General features: G+C 40.8%; 1 protein-coding gene across 6 annotated transcripts; it reads right to left on the reverse strand.

The window, feature by feature from the left end:
• Nucleotides 1-1,815: 1,815 nt before the first annotated feature.
• thoc2 (THO complex 2) lies at nt 1,816-22,585 on the reverse strand. Of its 6 annotated transcripts, none has more exons than XM_034153309.1 (40): nt 22,364-22,585; nt 20,667-20,722; nt 19,159-19,250; nt 18,939-18,990; nt 18,719-18,789; nt 18,297-18,418; nt 18,065-18,198; nt 17,572-17,732; nt 17,261-17,353; nt 16,983-17,138; nt 16,662-16,834; nt 16,282-16,477; nt 16,151-16,189; nt 15,876-16,006; nt 15,035-15,136; nt 13,907-13,991; nt 13,293-13,386; nt 13,102-13,182; nt 12,910-13,006; nt 12,659-12,776; nt 12,369-12,548; nt 12,061-12,225; nt 11,324-11,599; nt 11,022-11,163; nt 10,571-10,615; nt 10,112-10,269; nt 9,574-9,702; nt 9,072-9,203; nt 8,777-8,961; nt 8,113-8,288; nt 7,860-7,962; nt 7,281-7,666; nt 7,007-7,065; nt 5,444-5,479; nt 4,071-4,202; nt 3,811-3,877; nt 3,579-3,724; nt 3,340-3,413; nt 2,728-2,774; nt 1,816-2,637 (listed from the first exon to the last, which is right to left on the reverse strand). In XM_034153309.1, the coding sequence occupies exons 1-39, from the start codon at nt 22,426-22,428 to the stop codon at nt 2,747-2,749; spliced, it is 4,737 nt and encodes a 1,578-aa protein (XP_034009200.1). In that variant the 5' UTR covers nt 22,429-22,585; the 3' UTR covers nt 1,816-2,637; nt 2,728-2,746. The 6 variants fall into 6 exon arrangements, with proteins under 6 accessions (XP_034009200.1, XP_034009208.1, XP_034009228.1 ...); XM_034153317.1 differs by having other exon boundaries at nt 1,816-2,640; XM_034153337.1 differs by lacking the exon at nt 10,571-10,615.
• Between the last annotated feature and the right edge of the window lie 72 nt (nt 22,586-22,657).

Raw genomic sequence — 22,657 nt, forward strand, 5'->3', positions numbered from 1 at the left:
TCTTTTGGACTCTCCACCACTCTTTGTTATACTGTCACATATCAATCAGGAAAATGTGTTTGTTCTACTTCTGGTTATCTTTTTATCATAAAAGTCTTAAAACTGAGTTCACTGTAACAACTTCCTCAGATCAACACACCTAACATGAAATCGCCTCTGTATGGAAGCCCATTTGTGCCAGGAAACAATAAAAAGAAGGTAAGTTAGCCATGACAAAAATAAAACTGACATTGTAAAAATGAAAATATAATGAAGAACGCTTAAGATGAAAAAATACATTATCATACATTGTAGGTGGCCTTGTTAGAGCCTGTGACAACCATTGGCGACCTATTTTTCTTTTAGTTTCCCCTTTAAACACTGGGCTGGGCTCCCCTCATGACACAGTTTGATCAAGGTTTCAATCAGAGGAAACAAGAATGTGCAGGATTTTAAACAGGAATACTGTAGCTATAATATATAAAGAAAAGAGCAAAGGACAAAAACAAATTGACTTAAAGGTCCCATGACATGGCCATTTCTACTGATCATAATTCCATTGTTGAGGTCTACTAGAATAGATTTACATTGTTCAATCCTCCAAACTCACATTGGTTTTCTCATACAGCATCTCTGTATAGTATATGTATTCCCTGAATTTCACTCTGTCCTAAACGCCATGTTGGAGCTGGGTCCAAATGGGTCCATTTGGGTATGGGCACGTCACCCAGGCCAGGAAGAAAACAATGGAAAAAGAAAAATCTCCAACGAGGCGTTCTGGGGCAGCATAGACAGGTATTTTGTGTTAGAGTTTTACTCGCTACAGGGTGTACTTTGAGGGTTTGTGACTTTGCAGACCGTTTACATGCATAAAAAGCTTCATAACACACAAGGGGACGGGTAATAACCAGAAAAGCATGACATGGGACCTTTAAATAAAGTTTCATGTCACAACTTTGCATTTTCCACATCCTCTACTATGTCTACAATTTTCAACATAGTCATATGTCATTCTTTTTGTTGGTGATATTTTTATACTGTACTACTGTATGTCATTTTTTGCATATTTTCGACATACTATACTGTGTCGTTTATTCGAAAAAATGTGACATACTATACTATTTTGTTTTTTGCATATTTTTGATATGCTATACTATGTCGCATTTCAGAAATGTTCGACATACAATACCATGTTATTTTTTGGGAAAGATGTGACATACTGACATTTTCTCTCAAATGTGGACATACAACTATACTATATCATTTTTTCCGATTATTTAAACAAACTATAGTATGACTTTTTCTCTAATATCCTTGACATAGTTTTTAGATATTTTCGAAGAACTCTATTTCGTTTTCTGTTATTTTCCACATAATATACAATGACGTTTTTCATAATACTATACGAAAAGAAACTTAGTATAGTCTATACTGTTTCTTTTCGTCAATATTGTTCGACATAGTATGCTTCTTCGGTTTTTAAGATTTTTTCAAAATACTATACCATGCTGAATTTTCTGACATTTTCGGCACGCTATACTATGTGTTTTTTTTGACATATTTTTTCGACATACCATTTTATGTTTATTTCAGATTCTTTCGACATACTATACTTTACGTTTCCTGTTATATTTTCAAAATACTATGTTGTATTTTTCTACTTTTTTTGACAAGATATACTATATCATTTTTATGTTGTCTTTCTCCCTTTTGTTTTTGTTAACATTTTTGGCAAACTACACAATGAATGTTTTCATGACATTACAGCCGCTGAGAAAATATTCTTTAGATACTGATCTGTTTGTGGAAGGAAGAAGGGAAAGGAAGGAGACAATATCAAAGTGACACACTAGGAAAACTATCGTTTATTGTTTTTAAAAAAAGCTTACACTCATTGAGTACAGCAGATAAAATCTCCAAAAGACATTTTGAAACATTTGGAGTACAGAGTGTCAGAATTGTTTTGTCAGATTTTTCTTTACAACTCTACATTTGAATCAAGGTCGAAGTGGCATTTTATAAATTATGTAAAAACCTGATTAACACAAAATCACAAAAGGACTTTAGGGACATCAAAAAAGAAAAGAAAAGAAGAAATAACATGATGTGAATGTCATGTTATCCTCTTTATTATTGTACACAATATACAAACTGGTCCTTTGTATCATTTTCCTCACTTACGTCTATGTTCTAACTCGGATTAAAAGTTGGAGATAAATAAATAAAAAATATCTAAGTATCTCGAAAGGATATGAGGTAAGTGAGTATGGAAAGCATGTTAACTCCATTAAAACGAGCAAAAAGCAAAGCCTGACAACGTACAAAAAAATACACATATTTCAAGCATGAGATTATTGAATTCATGACCCAGAGATCATTCCATACAGTAACCATGTTTCTACTCAGAATAATAACATTGTGATAGAGCAGCACATTGTGCCCGTACTGAATAATAAAAACAAAAACATTTCAGCGGGTTCACTTTATACTGAAATGGAAACAAAATGAGGTGCTCTGTAAGTTGAAATAACTACAGCTAACAACACTTGGGAGTTTACAGCAAAACAACACGGGCAGAAATGAGAGTACGAGCCAACAAGAGCACGGGGGTGGGGGGGTGTTGCAGATGCCTCGCAGATAAAAACAGCTTCTCCAGTTCTGCTGGGGATCAGAGAGAGACAACGTGAGACACTGACCGGAGAGGGGTCGTATTGAGAGCTGTGTGCAAAGACGGTGTATGTGTCTTACCTCCATGGATCAGTGCACATTATCTGTGCTTGTCAGAGGATTTATGAGTATGATAGTTAAGGGAAATAAATCCAAAGAATGAAATGTGTTTTTGATGGTAAAAAAAAAAATCAGCTTTGTTCTAGACCTAAGTCGAGCCCTTAAGCAGTCAGGCTGCTGAACAACAGTCTGAGGGACACGGTTGCTTCTCCTCACACTGCATGTGGGATCAGGACGGGCTGCGGTAACAGCCAGACAGAGCTGTGCCTCCAGTTAAAAGCTCAAATTAGGAAAATGGAATGGTTATAGGCCGAGGATAAGTGCACAGATTCTGCACAGTACTCTCGGCAGGCTGCCCGATGCTACTCAGCATGAGATGCCATCTCGAACAGTAACTGCTCAGGATGCTTTTAGTGTCACATCGAGTGGCTGTGCTTAACACATGTTCAATCGCAAATGTTTACATTGTGTTCAAAACAACTAGCTATATACATTACAAACAGGAAACCCCAACTGTTCATGTGAAGTTACAAAAATACTATTTTAAAAGACTCCATACCTTTAAGTTTAAAACATTCACACAGAACAAATAACTCTCAATAATGATATATGGCGGTTTACGTTTAAGGATATTGCTTTTTCTCTTCTTTCCCGCTGCTGTCCCTCTTCTCCTTCTTTTCAGATTTCTCCTTATCGTGCCTGGACTCCTGTTAAATAAGAAAAGTATGAATTGAAAACAGAAGTAATGGAAATAAAGCTGCATGAATTATTAGCATTCATTTACATGAACAATAAAAGCTATAAGAATGCATGTGGACTAGAGGAGGGACGATTGGACTGCAGGGTCTTCAATAATAATGTACTTCACACACCTTCTTGCCTCCGGAGGATGTCCGCTCAGGTTTCACAGAGTCAGTCTTCTCTTTGCTGGAAGATTTGGATCTTTTGGTCTTCTCTTTTTCAGTGGACAGCGGGGAGTCGCAGGAAGGACTCTCACTCTTGCTGTTCTTGGAGGAATCTGAAACGAGAAGATTGAGTTAGTTTTGTTAAACTGAACTTGCCTGGCGAATGTTTACATCCGATTTGTCCAAAAAGAAAACATACTTGTTCCGTTCTCGTCCTTTCTGCGCTTGGACTCTAGGCTCGGCTCTCGCTCATTGATAAGATGGTCCTAAAAGAGAAACACCAGGACATTAGTGATGGGGACAAGACATCCTGACCATAGGCTGTATGAAACCGTTACTCGCTACCCTCTCTGAACAATGGCTTTAGAAGATTATAAAACGGTCCAAAGGATGGCATTTCCCCAAAACATGTCCCCATGGTGCCGTGATGATGATGATGATGATGCTGCAAGTACTGACTCTTTTCCTCTCTTTGCGCTCCTTCTCTTCCTTCTTCTCTTTGGAGCGGCCCTGTGTGCCGTCTGACTCTTTCTTCTCCGTCTCCCTCTCTCTGCTCTTGGACCGGGATACTGAGTTGTAGTTGGCGTGGTGCTGCGGAGGCAATTATATATGAACAGAACGAGAAGAATGAAACATTTGTTATATTGTCAGGAGTGCATTTATACAGAGTGTAAATGCCACTTCATCTTAATGGTTTACAAATAAACACCCGGCATCAAATCAAGAACAAGTGCGAGATGACCATTTCATCTGAGCAGTTCCAGATATTTACTGGTAACATATTGTCGTGCACATATCTACCATATATATATATATATATATATATATATATATTACCGAGATTTAAAATACATTTGCAAACACAGTATTGATCAAGCTGACAACGTTTCACACAGAAATCGGACAAATAAAGCTGTTAAAGCATACACCTTAACACAACATGTGTCCAAACTAAGGATTTAACAATTATAAAGAAGTGTATTAATTCCACTGTGACTGTGAAACAGGACTCGGCCGGGGATACGTGATGAATCAATTCACAGCTAAACTAAATATCCATGGTGATAGTAAGTTGAAATATATTTTTACAGTTGTCAATAATGTATCATACTATATTTAAAAAAAACAGGGTAATGATAATGAATGACGAAATAATGAAAGACAGCTGTACAGTTTGTGTTTTAGTAACGTGTTGCAAAGATGTTGATGTGTGATAAAGTGATGTCTAACAATAAATGTGACTGTGATATAACGGAGAGCATTCAGTGAAAAATGAAATACTTTTGTCATGTTGTAAGATTTAAAGTTTAAAATGTCCAACAATAAACCATGAATTCATATTTCACATAGACACTGACCAACAGAAAAAAGTTTGGAGTAAAGATGTTCAGAAAAGTTAAAACACAACTGTGTCTACTAAATATTAGGTCTTTTTGGTAGAAAATAATCTTACTTTTCTGTTTGTCAGTTTCAAAACCCCTATTACGTTCAACATTGTGACCAACCTGAAGAAACACAAAACTGGTGTTTTTCTGTATTGTTTAAGTTGGCTTTATTGAACTGTCAAAGTTCATCTTGAACCTTAAAGGTAAGCTACTCAATAAAATGATAATATGTCATATTAGAAAGGGCTTGCTTGTAGTGAAGTGGGAGTCTTAACTACTTGATTTGGTTTTTACAACCAACAAATTGCTTACATGTGAATCAATCCATACAGTGCTTTTTAAAAAGTGGGGATACAAAAACATGAGGTGGAGAAAAGACATTTGAAATGAATTTTGGTCAGCAGCAGAAAACAGACAGTGTAAAGAACGTGCAGAGTGGGTGCAAACCTTGGATGTGGAGTCCTTGGGTTCGTTGCTATTGTCCTGTGGGGATGAATGGAGATGACAGATGAGCTGTGGGGGGGTGGGGGGGTTTTGGAAGGAGGTTGTCAGACAGCAGTAGAGAGTTGGAAGAAGGGGGCAGGGGGGGTTGGCCGGACCAACAGCGTACTTCTCCCTTGACCTCTGACCTTCAAGGACTAAGGCTTTGACAAGGTTATTACATAAAGGAGAGTTCATGAGCTCAACATCTGGAATGTCAATATTTAAAATAGAAAACCCTGAGCATGTATGAGATGACTGCTAGCCATAGCACTACAGACAGGTCTGTGATATCAGACAGCATCGTATAGAGAAGTCTACAGCGCAGCTGGTGTTCAATACATCTAAAGTGCAAGTGCTGTGATTAACGTGTGTGTGTGTGTCTGTGTGTGTGTCTGTGTGTGTGTCTGTGTGTGTGTCTGTGTGTGTGCCTGTGTGTGTGCCTGTGTGTGTGCGACAAATCACTTAATTCCTATGTGCTTGGCTGCATCCCTACATAGGTAACTGTTGCCGTCACTTACAGTTCAGGAATGGATAAGACACAGGGCCTATTTCTCTGGTGGAAGGGTACAATAAAGACCTATCATCACAAGCTCCCAGCGGATTGGGCAACGCTCCAGACGCTTCAGGCTTCACCCGCTCTTTCCCTCACTCTCTCTCTCTCTCTCTCTCTCTCTGTGTGTAGGGGCAGGCTTACTTTCAGCTGCATTTTTGGCTCATTCAAAACTGCGACATTCATTTTCTCAGTTGATCTCAGCAGCTGGTGGCTTGCCAGGAGGTAGTGCGACTGTTGCTGCTGACGGCTGGAGGCTGTGGGGGCAGCGTTGTGGGGGCCGGCACCTCTGACTGGGGGACGTCGTGGGACGTGAAGCGGTAGCATGCAGGCCGTTTTAACAAACGGACAGACGGGGGGCCGACGATCAGGTGACTGCTGGACACCTTTCGACTCTGCGCAGGACCCAGGGACTTCGGCGGCAATAGTAAAACACTTTACATCTCTTTAACCAGGATATCTTCTCAGCTCGCAAAAACGGGGGGGAAATCTTGGGCACAATTTCAAGTAGTAGAACTCTGCTTCTGATGTTAAAAAAAACAACGAAAAAAGCAGCCACTGGAGAAAGAGCTCTTGATTTGGCAAGCCATTTTACTTCAGGATATTATTCTCAAAAAGCAACAAAAAAAATCCACGAGGAATATAGAAACACGTAGAAAACTTCTTTCTTCCCAAGGCACACTGACTGCTTTCATTAATATAAAAATAGATAAATATTTCAATATGAAAATACTCTATATACACAATATTCTCTTGGCTAAGTCTTTGAGGGGTTTTTTCTCCCAATTCTGCAAAATATTATGCTGATGTCCATGGAACGCTTTCCAACTCCCATGGATTTGGTTGGGGTTCCAGATGCGATGCCTGCATGACAACTCTCCTCGGTGATCTTCAGGGGCTGCTGGAATGTGCAACGGCAGGGAACGCTCCGGCAGATAGAGAAGAAACTGGCTCAGCCTTCCTCAAGCCATACTAACCTTAACAGACGAGGAGTGGGACGGAGAAGAGTGACTGTCGAGCTTTCGTCTTTTGTGATCTAGAAAGACAGAAACAAATAGTTTTTAATGGGGCTGCACGTTCAACATTCACAAAAAGCAGCGACGGACAGAAGTGTTGTAAGGGGCGAGTACATTGTCAGACTGAAATGTGAAGAGATGACAGAGCATCAGACTCTATGTCGTATCACAACAGAAAACAACAGTGTCCAACAGGGGTTAAAGGTGTGGACTGATAACCAGCGAGGCCCCTTACCCCTCTCAGATTCGGCTGACTCTGATCTGGGAATCGGTGACTTGATGGTCGCGGTCACAGCGCTCCGCTCTCCTTTCTCCTTGCTCTTGGACTCCTTGGTGGCGTCTCGCTCCCTGGATGGCTCCGCAGGCTCCCCGTTGCCGGCTTTGGCCTTGTCGTCTTTGCTGCTCTTCTCCTCGGCCTTCACTTTCTCCCTGTCTGCCTTGGGGGTCTTTTCCTTACCCTCACGTGCTGGTCGCTCCTCCTTCCCTGGCCTCTCGTCTCTCAGCTTCTCCCGACGGCTCTCTGCCTTTGTCTCAGGAGTGCTGCCTGCTGTCTTTTCCTTTTTCTCCTTTTTCTCCTTGCCGCTCTTCTCTTTGTCGTCCCGTTCTTTGACAGCTTTGGTGCTGCAAAAGGGATGAATTTTCAAAATGCATCATTCAAAAGGTTGCATACAAGACTCTGCTGATCCTAATATAGTATTATAAACAGACTGACCGGCAAAACAACAAGAGAGAGAGGCGATACTATTGAATGTATGTTTGATGCTTTTTAGAAACTGTGGTAGTTAAGTGTGAAAGCAGCTCTTGGGATAACTACCTGTTGAGAGCACCGTTCCCGTTGCTGGTGGTCACTTTGGCTGCTGCACTGTTGGCTTTGTTCACTGGCTTTGTTGTGCCCTGAGCTTTATCCTTGCCCCGCTCTGCACAGAATCAAACCAACAACTGTATGAGCACACAGGCTATTCATTTTACTGGCATGATTATTAGGAATGTGGCACGAATGCTATCTGGTCCCTTATTTGTGAATTCATTCAATGGTTATGTGCTGCATCCATGTTCTGGTCACTCACCACCGTCCTCTGACGTCCCCTCATCGGTCTTGCTGGTCCCGCTGGCGGGTTTGCCCGTGCTGCCGGGGCCGTTCTGCTGGCTGGCGGGGGTGGCACTGCGCGCCGGCTGCTCCTTGTGGTGAAACTCGTTCTCAGGGACCATGTGCGCCTTGTGGCTTTTCAAGCGACCTGAATAACTGCAAGATGCATAAAGGGTTTGCACAATGCACACACCAAAGTTGACACATACAAAGAGATACCCTTTTTAAAAGAGACAAGGATAATCAGGAAACTAAGCCCGGCACCCCATCCCTGCATCGTGGTATCGTGATCAGTATCTATGTAATAAAGATCGAAGAATATCAAGTTATACTGATTTGCAGTGGCTTGCCCTATAACGGTTGATCGAAACTCAAAGGCTGAACTATAGACTGTAGAAAAATGGTCTAACATGTCCACTCTAAGAGACAAAAATATAACACATAGGCAGCCATCTTGTTAATTGTTAAAAACTTCAACAGACTGTCTGACCACCCCTTAACATAATGAAAGTCAAACATTTGCTACAGTCACCACTATCCTCACTAGGTCTCCGGATAGATATCTTTCATAAAACTTCAAGAAGTAAAGAGAAAGTAAAGAGAGTGCTCCGCAGAGAGCTGAACAGCACACAGCGCTGTGTTACCCCATTGCTAAGGCATAGAGGTCTGGCCTCTTGTCCTTCTCCTCGAGGCAGATCTTGTGGACTCGGCATTCCAGCGCTTGCCCAAGGTTCAGGACTTTGGGGTAGCAGGGCAGGATCTTGGTGAGCACGATGAGAATGTTCCGGATGTGGGTGTAGTCTCCGGTCTCCAGGCAGTGAACTGAGGCCTGGATGGAGAGAGAGGGAGCATGATTAAACATAAAACACACCTTCAATAGGAATTCAACGGCCAATATCTAGATGGAAGAAAAATATTGAAAAAGGAAGAGCAGCTCACTTTAGTCAGCATGTAGTGCCATTTGTGCACCACATGCCTGAAGTTCTCATAATCCAATTGGTCTGCTTTGTTCCCGCCGTCAAAGCCTGTAGCTCTGAAGATGGTCAGGAAGCCAGGGTAGTTTACACACTCCTATGATCACACAAAAACAAGAAACAAGTTACTTCCCAGCTCTTCGTTAAATGCTGCATGTAGAGATGCACCGATAGATCTGCCACTGGTCAGATATATCAGATTTTAGACACATGCCGTGTGATGGCAGAAGCTGTGTAGCATGAATGAAGATATAAAGCTTGGGATTTCAAAACAAGCTCACGAGTAACTTCAAAAACAGGGTTTTGATAACAGAAGAGAATATAAACCATTTATTAGTAAACAAACTATGGGTCAAGATAAGAGAAAAAGGTATAGGCAGACTTTCCAAATATTGGAATGGGCCAGGAAAAGTGCAAAAGAAAATGCATGCAAGTGACAGGTGTAGAGAACAGGAAGAGATGCACACCTTCTCATAGATCGCACGGTCGCTATGCCAACGGGTCACCGTCTCCAGCATGCAGCAGAGGAAGCGTCCGTAGCGGTGAGACTCGTTCTCCGTACAGCTGGCCACAGTGTAAATGATGGCGGAGAACACCTGCAGGGGGACACAATGTCGTGCGTACGCTTTCAAAACAAGGTATAAATAACATCTTTCAAATGAGTTGCATACAAAAAAAGCCACAAAGTCTGCATATATTTTGCCAGATAGTAACTCAAAGATGTGATGTTCAATATCCTAGAGCTGCACTCCTTGGGAGTCTGTCTGACTGAATGTTACACAAATAGTCTTAAGGATCGAGCAGCTATTGAAGGTCCCTTTTAGGCTTTTATTAGGGTTGTTAAACCACTAAGTATTGAGTATCAGAGTATTGACACTTACAAATTACAGTCCTTTTATTAACCACATAGTCAATATTTAGTTCCTTTCTAATTGAGGAAGACTGCTTTGAAAATAAATTGTAGTTGCATTCATTGTAAGACGGAGATATATATGCGCGTCTTACCCTGTCGTAGCACAGGAGGGTGCAGAAGTTGGGCGTCTTCTGCTGGTGGACCAGCTCCACGAAGCGGGCGCAGTACACGGCGTCGATGGAGGAGAAGATGCAGCGCGGGAACAGGCAGAGCTGCAGGAACTTTGTTATGGTCTCGTTCTTTGTGGACTCTGTCAGTAAGAATTTAAAGTTGTATTAATAACAGAGACAGATGGGTTATTTAAATGCAGACATTTGTTTCACCCCCTACACCGGCACTGTGATCATGGCAATGACATGACCAGCCTTGCCTCGATGTCCCTTAACTACATTAATAGTCTTATTGTGTCTGGACTGTAACTGAACTTCTCTTGCTTGTAAAATATATGAACATTGTGCACAACCACATGTTTTAGCCATTGGTTCTGTCCTTCTGGAAGCTTAAAGCAATACTTCCCCCACAAAATGACCATTTTTACATTAATTACTCACCCTTTGTTACTTTGAATTCTTGGAAACTTTGTTTTTCTTGCATGCCTCCAAGGTGAATGATGAGTACAAAAACGGAGAAAATTCTTGATGAATTGCAAAACTATATCAGAACATCCGTTTACAAACAAAATGTATGTGTTCAGTAAGTAGTGAGCACATTTTTGTACAAATTTAAGGTAACACGAGTAATTGATAAACAAATTGTCATTTTGTGGGTGAAGTATTCTTTTAAATTCCATTCATTTAATTGCTGTATATTTTTTTCGGGAGGAACCGGACCTGCGCATTGTAATTAATGTGGCTGAATGTGTGTTAAGGTGTATAAATGCACTTCAAAGACTAATCATACTCTTATTGAAGGACCGTCTTCTTCACAGTATTGTGGAAGACGGTCCATACGCAGAGTAAGATGCATCAATTGTGTCATTGGCAGCAAAACCAGAATACTTACTGGCCAACAACCAGTTGTCTTTCTCCAGCTTGAGGCGGTGCAGAACCCTTTGGACGTGCTCCAGCTGCTTCTTCTCCTCCTCCTGCAGTTTCTCCTGCAGGGCGGTGCAGCGTTCCTTCTCCTTCTTTTTCTTATTCATGGGCTACGTTGGGATGAAAGAATATTCACACAATAAATACATTGACAGCGACATGCAATTGTCAGAATATTTTACATTTCTTATACAATCACTGAATCTTGCACTCTTTTGCATTGAATGATTTGTGTTGCCTTTTAGAAACAGCTGTGTCTGAAGTACTCACTATCTCGGAGTTGTCCTCAATGGCCTTGATCTGGACCTTGAGCTTGTTGACCTCGCGGTCGTAGGCAGAATGTGGCACGGCCAGGTCGTACATGGTGAGGGACCAGAAGGTGGCGTAGAACTGAGGGCGGATGTCGTCCCAGACCCTGGCCGGATGGAGGGACATTACGGCCTCATGCACCGGAGTCATCACCGTCTCACACGCTGCCACGTACTTGTGGACCTTCTGCTGCTGGCGGTTACCCTTCTCTGCTTTCTTCAGCTCGTCGTATTTAGACTGTGTGGAGAGAGCTTCAAATGAGGGCTCAATTTTCTCCAAATCAATAAACTTGTGCTTGTCTTGATTTGAAACAAAGGGTTAAGTGATACAGTTAAGTACTGGCAATTATCCAAAACATGTAAAAACTCCCAATCTCCCCAATTCTTTTTCTTTGGCTTTGAGTCTTTAAAACATTTGTATGCCCTGTTTTTAATGTGGTAATGTGCGTTTTGCTCTTCAAAGGAACCTTTGCTCCTTGAAGAAACTGTGACCCAAGTTTTTCATGACATCAACCCTTGAAATCTTGAGAAAGGGATCAGCCTTAAGGGAGTTGAATAGCCAAAGTCAAATCAGAAAATCCACATTTAAAATCTAACCAACATGAATACCTGATCATTGTCTTGAATATTAACAATACATCTCAATATCAGAAACGTGACGAAATGCACAACCGGGCTCTGACGCAGTGTTTCACTCACCAGAATCTGATGGGCGTACATTGGTCGAGACAGGAAGAAGGCAGCGTCATGGGGAGTGTGGAACTGGTTACAAAGGATGTCAATGGAGGGAACCCGCTTGATGTAGTCCTCAGTGCTCAGGTTGGAGGCCAGAAAGCCACCAAACTGCACCAACGTGTCATGACACTGCAGGAATACAGAGAATACAATCAGGAGAGAAAGAGATTGTTCTGATAAGAGGCTGGTGGAGTGTGAATTCAGGAACATTTCATTGTTTAGGAAGAAAAACATAGAAAATGACATTAATATATTGAGAGAAGGTTGCATACCTGGTCATAGAGGTGGCCAACAAGTTTAAGATGTTTCTCGCCACTCTCTAAGAAAACCACACCATTTCGCTGCTGGGCCATGAGTAAACAAAGAGGCAGGGCCAACTCGTGGTCCAGCAGCGCATCCTTCAGACGCTGTGACGACTTCTTAGTGTTCCTGATCTGACCAAAGTAGCCACCCTGTTGACGGAGACATAAACGATGTGAGCTTAGGTTCAGCACTATAATTCATACATGTCTTGCTCAGGAGACTGCATCAAGATATGATAACTGCAGTTGAGTCCATTTACCTCAGCTTTGAGTTGCTCCCCTCCGGTCATGGCCTCTAACTGCTCTGAGGTCATCTCGTCTGTGATCTCGATGCCAGCCATTTTCTGCACCACCTCTTTCAGAATCAACAGGTCAAAACTGCAGAAAGACGAGGGACGTATTGAAGCAATAGTCAGGCATGGGTATATAAAACCACCTTGGACTCTTTCCAACACAAAGGTATAATATAAAACCAATGCAAACCATCCATTTATCGTTTGGAGCTTCTTACCTCTTCCCTGCTTTCAGCTGATTGGTGACATACTGAAGAAGGCCAGCCAACTCAATCGGGTATTTTCTGAACACGGCTCCACACAGACTTGCCAAGCCTGGGTTAAAAAGACAAAGAGGTGTACGTCAGATTCTCTCCTCTGTAAGCAAATACATGATGTGACTGCTGGACAGTAAGTGTGAAGCCACTTACTCTGAAGCCACGAGGAGATTGTGGTGTCGTCGTGCTTCATCTTCTCTTTCTCAGGATTAGCCAGAGCCTCAATGATGCAATCTTAAGGCAGAGTTAAGTAAAACAACGTAGAAAATGGAAAGAAGACCTTCACAATAACATCCCACTGCCTCCAACAACACACACACACAGAGAAATATAGAGTAGGATACAGGCCAAGACATCGTAGTTGAGGGATGTGAGGTATTTCAAGGAGTCCACCACTGGAACGATGAGGTTGTCGTACCATTGAATCTGAGACAGCATCTGATGGACAGAGAGGAGAACACATCAATAACTACAGGGGAACACATTACAACAGACACTATCCCTTTACGTGACTGAGAGGCCAAACACATCTGCGCATCCTTTTAGTTCATGTGCATCCACAGATCAGGGTAGAAAAGACCATTTCTGGGGAGTCGTGTTAGGAATAACTGCTCAAGTTGGTCGCGGATGCGGTCAAAAAGATCGACCAATCTAAATTGTCCTACGAATTCTGCATTCGCCAAGATTATTTATATTAAAACAATGTTCATTTGTGCATCTTCAATATTGTAATTGCATTTTTTAGAACTTCTACAAATACAATTGGACATTGATGGACACTTAATAATATTATAGTCATTTATTTTTGATTCATTCAGCTTGATATATAACCAGAAAATGCATTAGCTATACGGAGCACATGCTGTTAAACACTGATTATTTGTGGCTAAATCTGTCTTCGTATGGTGTTTATTCTAAATGCTACTTAAATAGACAAGGCATAGAAAAATAAACTCACATAATCAAAGAGGATGGTGGGATTGCTATGGCTCAGCTTTCCAATCTGCCTTCCAGATTGTTTCACATTCTCTTTGGTCAAACGCCTGGGGAGAAAAAAACAAGTAGAGAAACAGGAGATTAAAAACAAGACGATGCAGAAAGCGCCGTTAGCCAAGACAGTCACTTCTGTGAGCTTCACAGCAATTGGGAAATGCGGTTATGGTTGTCAGTTGAAGATAAAAGTCACTGATTTCTTCAAAGGCAGAACAGTGTTAGAATAATAACTTCACCAGCACAGAAACACCGTTTTGCAAGTCACATTTTTGTGTCTGTGTGTTGTTTGACTAAACTGTTATTTTGTATACATCTTAGCTTAGGAGGGATGGTGAAAAAAAACATTAGATTCAAAGGCTTATTGTCATAACATATACAAAACTAGGGTCTAATTATGTCATGTATGAAAACTTCGATCACAGGTTCCTCAACAGTATCATCAGCAATTTACAAGACATAACTAAATTAATATAAAAAAACAACATTACAAATAGTGCAAGCTCGGGTGTTTAATGGACTTATGGAGATGATACTGTCTCTGTGTCTGGTGGTTCATTAAGACATGTCTTTACTATTCAATCAAGTCAAACCAATTGAGTGACTTTTGATTTAATTAGGTTATTTAAGAATTTCAATATGATATTAATAGTTTTGCTATTTGCTGCTAAATTGTCTGCAAGTAGAATGATCTGGCAAATTCAGTGGCTGCCCCACAGAAGGACTAGAAAACAACAACAATGAAGGAATGGTCTTGATGTACTGATGATAGCGAATTTCTGCTGATAGTGTTGTTTTGAGAGCTGAATTTATTGTCCAAAATGTGTCACTATGCGAGGACCAGCAAATTGAATGGATAGGAAAGGCGGCCCATAAATTCAAGGTTTACTTTCTCTTTTCCAAGTAAAGCACCGGTCTGCTGAACAGAGCAGGACAGCTGGGGAAACTAATAGCTACATATTTTAAACAACCAGACACAAAATGGGAAGCACACAGCCCCGTGTTTGGATTGGAGACACAGCAAAAGATAACCGAAGCTACACAAAGACAGACGATGGATCAATAATGGTACACTGGGATCTGCAAAACAACTTACTTCATGATGTATTTGGCCCTTTCCACAGTCGTAGCTTTGACTTTAACCAACAGTGGGTGGCTTGTGTACGTCTCATTCTTCCACTGTCCATATAACCGGTACCTGAGCAAAGATAGAGGAAGCACAATAAACAGAAGGTCTGGCTCTAAAGCATTCAGAAACACAGGCAGGCTGGCCAGAATAAGGCACTTTGCAGTATAATACATCCACAGACTTTCTTCATGGCAGCTGGCATGTTCATTTCCACCTCATTTGCAGTCAGTTAAATAAAAAACTCGCTGTGTGTCATATTTTGAGAAAGGCGATGTAAAGGAATTAAAAAGCGAGATGCATTCAAATTCAGCACAAAGAGAAAACCACTGGATAATACACTGCTCGAGGATTAACTGCACTACATGTCCAGTTTAACTTAACAATAAACCCTTGCTTTGACAGCATTGACATGGTCTTGTATAATCTACAAAGTGCTGCTGTAATTAGTAAATAATCATGTTACTAGCTGTGACAAAATGACACAGAAAACTAAAAGAAAGCTTAACCTTTTTGATTGTGGATTGCCCATCAGTGATGTACTAAGGTATTTAGAATTCCAAAAAAAAATTCTAACATTGTGCGAGAGCAGGAAAGATGGTCTGCTAAACAACACACATTTCAAACTATGAAGCATGGCTTGATGAGCTCAGTGTGATTGTGTGCCCTACTCTTTCCTTGCCAGCTAGTAAACAGCATCCTGGAGCGGTGCCTGAGGGTTTACTATCCGACAGCTTAATTAAACAGAGCCACATGCAGAGTGAGAGTGTGTGAGTCTGTGTGTGTGTGTGAGTGTGTGTGTGTGTCTCACCTGTGCTGGTAGGGAAAGAGTTTGAAGAGACCCCACACTTCCTCAGACATGCAAGCATTACACTCCATCAGAGAAAGAGAAGGGAGTAGCACCTGGTCTGCAATGCACAGGAAACAACTCAATAGAGTTTCCTGCAAAAGGGCAAAAAGTAAACATTAATTGGGTCCTTACAGTCAAAATGACCACCTGTCACATCCATGTGTGCATATATTATAATGCGTATCTACAGTTCTCTTTTTGTAGCAGAGTTAGTCCGATATTGGTTTTCTACCTACCATTTTCTCTCGGCCATCAGGTCTGTTTTCACTTTGGTACTGGGAAGAAAACAACACCGAATATGAGTTTTGGAAAAAGGAGATGTAGGCTTGCGTGCAGATGTAACATTTTTGTGGTGACACTTATGTACCTCCTTCATGAAGCCCTTGCCCAGACGCACGATCTTGGCGAAGAGGATAGCGTCGTGGGAGAGGTGCGGGCCCAGGTAGCACATCATGCTGAATGTGTCCCTGCGCAGGTCCTCGAAGTTCTCTGCAGGCCGAGGGGCCCGCTTGTTCCTCAGTGGGTGAATTACACGCCCCTTTGCCCCTTTAGGGAGGCCCGACCTGCGAAGAACAGACCTGTTTGTCAGAGCCTGCATTTTCTTTTCGTAGCTTTCTTATTTGCATTCATAAAATGTTGGCATTGGTAGAAGTTGAAGATGACAGCTCCAGCTAGTGACAAGAGGTAATTGTGCATGCTTTCTGGTCAGACAACACACAGGTGAAATATGAAAAGAAAAGTCAGTACCTCCTGTAAAGAGGGTCCACAGTCAGGTGCACAAGCTGGCAGAGTGCCAGCGCGATGGCTTTGTGAGATGTAGCGTAGAAGGACGGCATCTGGTCCATAATACTCTGGGCGTGGTGCCAGTCTCCAATCCTGAGAAGCGCCTCAAGCAGACCGAGCTTCTGGTTATCAGGGGGCTGTGAGCACAGAAAAAGAGCAGCAACTGAGTGCCTTTGTACTTTTTAATGTCAAAGATTAACAATAAGTAAAGCAGCCACAGCAGAGGCACTAAATATCCATCCATTCCTCCAGAACAGGCTTATATTTTCACACATGCTTTGATACCTTGTCATTCTTCTCCTCCTCCTTTTCTTTCTCCTTGTCCTTGTCTTCACTTTTCTCAGAGGGCAACACCACCATGACCAGCTTGCGGGCAATCTGTTTGGCCTCTGTGATATCCCGTTTGTGTTCCTCTACGATGGTGGCATCTACTGGCATAAGCTAGAATGACAAGAGAGGCAACGAAAGACCAAATATGTCAGTAAAAAAACAAATTAGTTCTACATATATAAACTTGGTTTTCTTAATGACTAATGTGACGAGTATCTGCTCCTCTTTCTTACATGTACGTAGAGATCTTCCAGCTCTATCAGGTTATGGTGAAGCAGAGCAGCAGCAATGTGATAAAGTGACTTTGGGGTTTCCTCATTGGGCTCCTGAATAAAGACAAAATACAATTCATTATTACCATTAGAAAATCTAATACAAGTTTTTTTTTAAAGAAATTGGACTAATGCAATGATTATTATTGTTTGGCATTGTTTGGAAAGACAAAAACAGACGAGAAAATAAATATGAGGCATTTTATGCTATTGAGCACATTCTAGCCCAGTAGAGCACAGTACATTTATTAACACATTCTTGTAATTCTTACCTGGTAAAATTTGAACTTGAAGCCCAGGATGTGGCAAAGGGTGAGTGGCTCACACATGTAGGACTTGATGAGAGACAGGAAGAACTCATCTTGGTCAGATCGGCTCTCGTACACCTCTAGGATTATGTCCAGGACACGATTAGGGTCCAGGTTGAAACATCCTGCAGGGAAAAAAAACAGATCCATCAGAAAACAGTGAACAGTGGAGTCACGTGGGGCTTCAAAAGGAAAACAGGTTATTATGTTGTCCTCTGTGCTTCTGAGGCCAGAGTCCTCCAAATCTAAAGTATAAGAGGGAGTATCAGCTTTTTCTTGGCGGGAGTGAAATCGGGAGTGAAATCTCTGTGAAAAAACAGGTGCCATGCCATGCAACACACTGCCATATCGGAGTCAAAGTTCAATCTAAGTGATCAGAGGGAAAGAGATTCAAATCAATCAAGACAAAGTAGAACCACAGTCAATGAAGTCATCCTGAAAGAGACAGGCCAGATACCTATGAGGGACTTGATGCTCTCCAGGACGAGGTGGCTGGTGATGCTGCCCGAGAGGTCTTGGCCGAGCTCGGTGATTAGTTTAGCGTAGCCCTCGTTCTCCTCCCGTAGCAAGTTAAACTTCTGTTGCTTGTAACTGATGAGAGAAGAAACACAGGTTTAACAAAAAAATTGAAAAGCACATTTTGTATGTACGCATGTCAGCATCTGTACTTAATGGTGCACTCGACTCACAATAGTTTAGTCTTGATTTTAACAATCTTCTGGTTGAACTGATGAGCTTGTTTTATAAGTCCCAGAGATTCAAGGGTTTCTGGATCCAGCCTCTCTTTCAGGATGACCTCCGGAACAAAAAACTGAAATAAAAAGATATCAAGTTGCTTATTTATTTGTTTTAGTTGTTATTTAATCAGGCAGTCTCATTACGCACCTGGGTAAAATGAGATCACAATCCCTATGAAGTGTTATGGTCTTCATTCTAAATACAAATTAAACTATAACCCATTCAGTGTGTAACTTTGTTGCAACAGTGCCAATGAAGAGAAATGCATAATCATACAAGCCCTCGTATTTTGATCATACCATTTTTTTCAGGTAGTCTAGTATTCTAGTCCATGAAGTGTCAAATATATTAAAACATTGGATGTTATTCTTACCAAACATGCTCCCACAAGTGACGTGTAATGTTCACGTTTGATTTTTTCTTCCAGTGCACTAGTCTCTAAATCTGTGAAGAATATAATTAAGAAAAACATTAAGACGAGTCTGACAAGTTTGCAACATTAATAACTTTTTTATTATTCATACTACTTTAGACTTAAGTGTAATGCAGTACTTCAGAATAATTCAATTTTTAAAATAAAAACCTGGATGTACCTAGTATGCTGAAAACATCTGCTAAAATTGATGGCATGTCATCTCGGAGTTCCTGAAAAAAAAAAAGTAATAAAATGTTATACGCATGCAGGGAATAATTAAGATGGAATAAAAGCAAGATATGAACAAGGAAGAAAAGCTGTGTGTCTTCAAATAACAGCGTAGATAATTCTGTGCGTTTGACATTGTTTTAACACTGAAACAAAAAAAGCATTTGTACCATCATCTCCCCAAGGACGCTGGTTGCAAGATCCAACTTCAGGTTCCCCTGTACAACCTGCCAGGAGAGCTCGTATAAGGCAGCCTGTATGTCTGCGGGGGAAACAGACCAGACACAGTTCATCTTAAACTGAGTCGACAGATCTGACAGGAAAACACTCTTTGATATCAAATATAAGTGGATAGGTCTGTTGTAGCTAGGTAAAAATAGACGCTGAATTTGTTCATCTTTGCAAGTCAAGCCAAAACATTTGAATGTCACTGAAGCATCGTCCTTTAACAGAAAGGCAGTAGAGAACAGATTTGCATTGCCATGGATAGGTTTTCATAACAAATGCTTTGTAAAACAACTTCATTTTCATGTGTGCCTGCATTATGATGACTTATTTAAAACAGTTTGCATTAACGCTTAAGTGTATAGTTGTGCAAGAACAAAGATGTGGTGTGGTGTCATTCAACAACAACAAATCTGAAAGTCACAGCTTGACTGTAATTGCATAATATAATATTATACTATGACATAACAATATATTATAGTAATGTAATGATATTTTAAAAAAGGTATCTGCAACGGTGCAGTATTTTTAGAAACTGGAAAATAAAATAATGTGTTGTGTATTAGCAATGTATAGGGAAACTAAAGTTCTTAGGAAAAACTGCCAAACTACCAGGCTTTTGAAGGCATTTATCACTGCTATAAATAATTATTTAATGGAAGAGAATATTCTTTATAGGAGATTTTCTTGTACCTAATTAGGGTGATAAATGATTTAAGGTTTCCCTCGGACACAAAAAAACGGCCTGTGATTATAATGAACAAAGTTGTGCTCATTTACAGATTGCAGATATTTTTGCATCATTAGATCCATACATATCTACTTTCATCACAGCCTTTTCCAACATATACATTCCAACCTTACATTTATTACAAAGGTTATATTTCAAATGTTCTTTTATATATTTTATGTTTAACTTAAAGGTGGGGTAGGTGAGTTTGAGAAACCGGCTCAAGATACACTTTTTGTTATATTCCATGGAATGCTCTTAACATCCCGATAGCAATGAATATCTTAAGTGCTTTGACAAAAAAATCCATAAAAAAATGTCATCTGTGGAAGCCGTAGTACTGTAAAAAGTACGACCAATCATTTTAGCCGGCCCGGCTAAAATAACTGGATGGCCTACCTGCCTGTCAGCCTTCCATCTGTGCACAAACTTATCTCGTGCCCTCATTGGTCATGTGCACGTTCGTGTGTGTTGTAGGAGGGGCTCTGTAGGAAGTAGCAGATTTCTTCCGGCTGTGTATTTTCAAATTCTAGCGCACTCGAGCTGGTTTCTCCAAAATTACCTACCCCACCTTTAAACGCATTTGTTTAAATTATTTGTTTTCCAAATCAAAGTACCACCATTTCCATGAGTGTGAGTGTCTTTAAAACAGGGACGTTAAGATACATTGAAAGACAAACTAAAAACAAGTGTGTTACAGAATTGAGGTCATTTTCAACTTACCTCTAACCTCACTTCCATGGTCTGTTTTCTCTGTAAGGTCTTTGCAGAGTTGTACACTATGAAAGAAAAAGAAAGAAAAAATTCTGGTCAGTTAGATAACACAGACATGACAAACCATAGCCATTGAATCTTCCTTTAGTTAACACAATGTATATAATTAAATCTGTGGGGCTTTGCTGACATGGGACCTTTAACCATGACCCTCCAACTTGAGGATTTAAAACAGAGGTGCTCAAATAGACACACACTTATTGTGAAATTATTTAATAGTTTTATATGAAGGTAAAAAGTATTTCCTCAACATAACATTTATTAAGCATGTGTTGTGGCTACTGGATTACTTTACAGGTGCATCTCAGCTCTGCCCAGCAGCTGAGAATGTGCATGAGGGAGAATATTGTACATTGTTTGAAAACGTGTTTTGTTTTTTCTCAATTCGTATGCTTTACAATTGATTATTTGTTGCATATCTCAATAAAGTATCCAAATGAATTGCTAAATACACAATTGTTAGATACACGACTAACAATTGAGTAGTTTGAGTTGGTGCATCCTACTGCAGGCCCTACTTAAATATTCAAGGCCTACAACTTATAGTAGGTTGCACTGTGGATAGGCACCTTTAGTGTCTCCGCCTTTACATTAAAGATTAGCTCAAGAAAAATAGAGAAAGTCTTTAGGGCGACCTTTTCCCTTATAGCACAATCATATAGCTACAGGACAATTTTCTCACAAGTTTTGATTGCCAGGTGTTGTTAGGGCGAGCATCCATGGTGCTGCCTTAGGATGGGTTGGTGGTTTTCCCGCTGTGCCCATAAAGTTAATGCTGGCTGATGGTTAGCACAAATTGCATAACTTTGTATCGACATTTGAGTTAGCTAACGTCATACCATGGTCAATACGTAAGCTAACTGATGGGGTACACAATTATAGATCTATATTAAAGTAAACGTTAGCCAACAAGGTTAAGTGTGAGCAGAGTCTTTCTGAACAGAAGTTCGAATAAAAACATGAAATGTCATATTTAGTTTTCATGTTGCCATGCATATGCAAAACAACATCCAACAAGACATCAGACACCGTTGCTAATGTTGCAGCTAACGCTCGCTAACTGCTATAGCGTTATGTCAAGATTAGTCGTTTCCCTCCACTTGATTACTATAACATTACTGTTACTGTGCACAACTCTGGCTATAAAGTGTTTATCCGCCACCTGTTCTCTGTTGTGTGTTGGGAAATGACGCAAAGTAACTACATGACTGTTGGCATCAAATGCAATGCAATTACAAATCCTGAATCTATCGAAGCAGTTGGGGAGTGTGCTACATTGGTGCTAACTAGCTTAGCGTTGGTAGCCAGTGTTTACAAATCAAGAGCGTAAGCTAGCAAAATTGCTAGCATGCAGGTAACGTTAGCTAGTTAAATTTCAAGAAAAGGGTATATACTGTCTAGTTGCAAATATTTAGAATATCCGAATATTTTCAAAATAGCGACGTGGATATACGTTAGCAAGCCACTTGAAATGTTTTTTTTTTAGCTTGCTAACGTTAACGCTTCTGTTAGCCCCAGACCACACTTAGAAGATTGGCCTCAACTGCAATATTAGCTACGCATTTTTTATTAGTTGGTTTATATCAGTCAGCTGCTATTAACCCACGGTAACCCCTGGCACTGTGTTGAAGTTCAGCTATACTCACAACTCGTGTTTTCCAGATTTTTCCCAGTTTTTGATCCATTCACCAGGGAGGATAAGTGTCGCCATCTTCCATACACACAGCCCGGATGTCTAATTCATCTCATGGCACACACAGGGTCAAATGTGGTGGTTAGCTGCTAGCTCAGTGTTGCATGGTGGGACACTGAGGGTTGTCTGAGGGCTTTGTTAGTACGGAACTCTGTGTTCCAGGACTATAGAGGGCTCCGTATCGTCCAATTTCTTTCAAACGGTAATTTTAACGGGATAAAAGACATTCGACTAAACTTAAATAACA

Source organism: Trematomus bernacchii, unplaced genomic scaffold (genome assembly GCF_902827165.1).
Source record: "Trematomus bernacchii unplaced genomic scaffold, fTreBer1.1, whole genome shotgun sequence".
NCBI lineage: Eukaryota > Metazoa > Chordata > Actinopteri > Perciformes > Nototheniidae > Trematomus > Trematomus bernacchii.

Coding starts and splice junctions, on each gene's coding strand:
- thoc2 (XM_034153309.1), bottom strand. CDS start 22,428: ATGGCGACACTTATCCTCCCTGGTGAATGGATCAAAAACTGGGAAAAA. Junction 17,139..17,260: donor TGGAAGATCTCTACGTACAT/GTAAGAAAGAGG, acceptor TTGTCATTCTAG/CTTATGCCAGTAGATGCCAC. Junction 9,204..9,573: donor ACCGTGCGATCTATGAGAAG/GTGTGCATCTCT, acceptor GTGTGATCATAG/GAGTGTGTAAACTACCCTGG.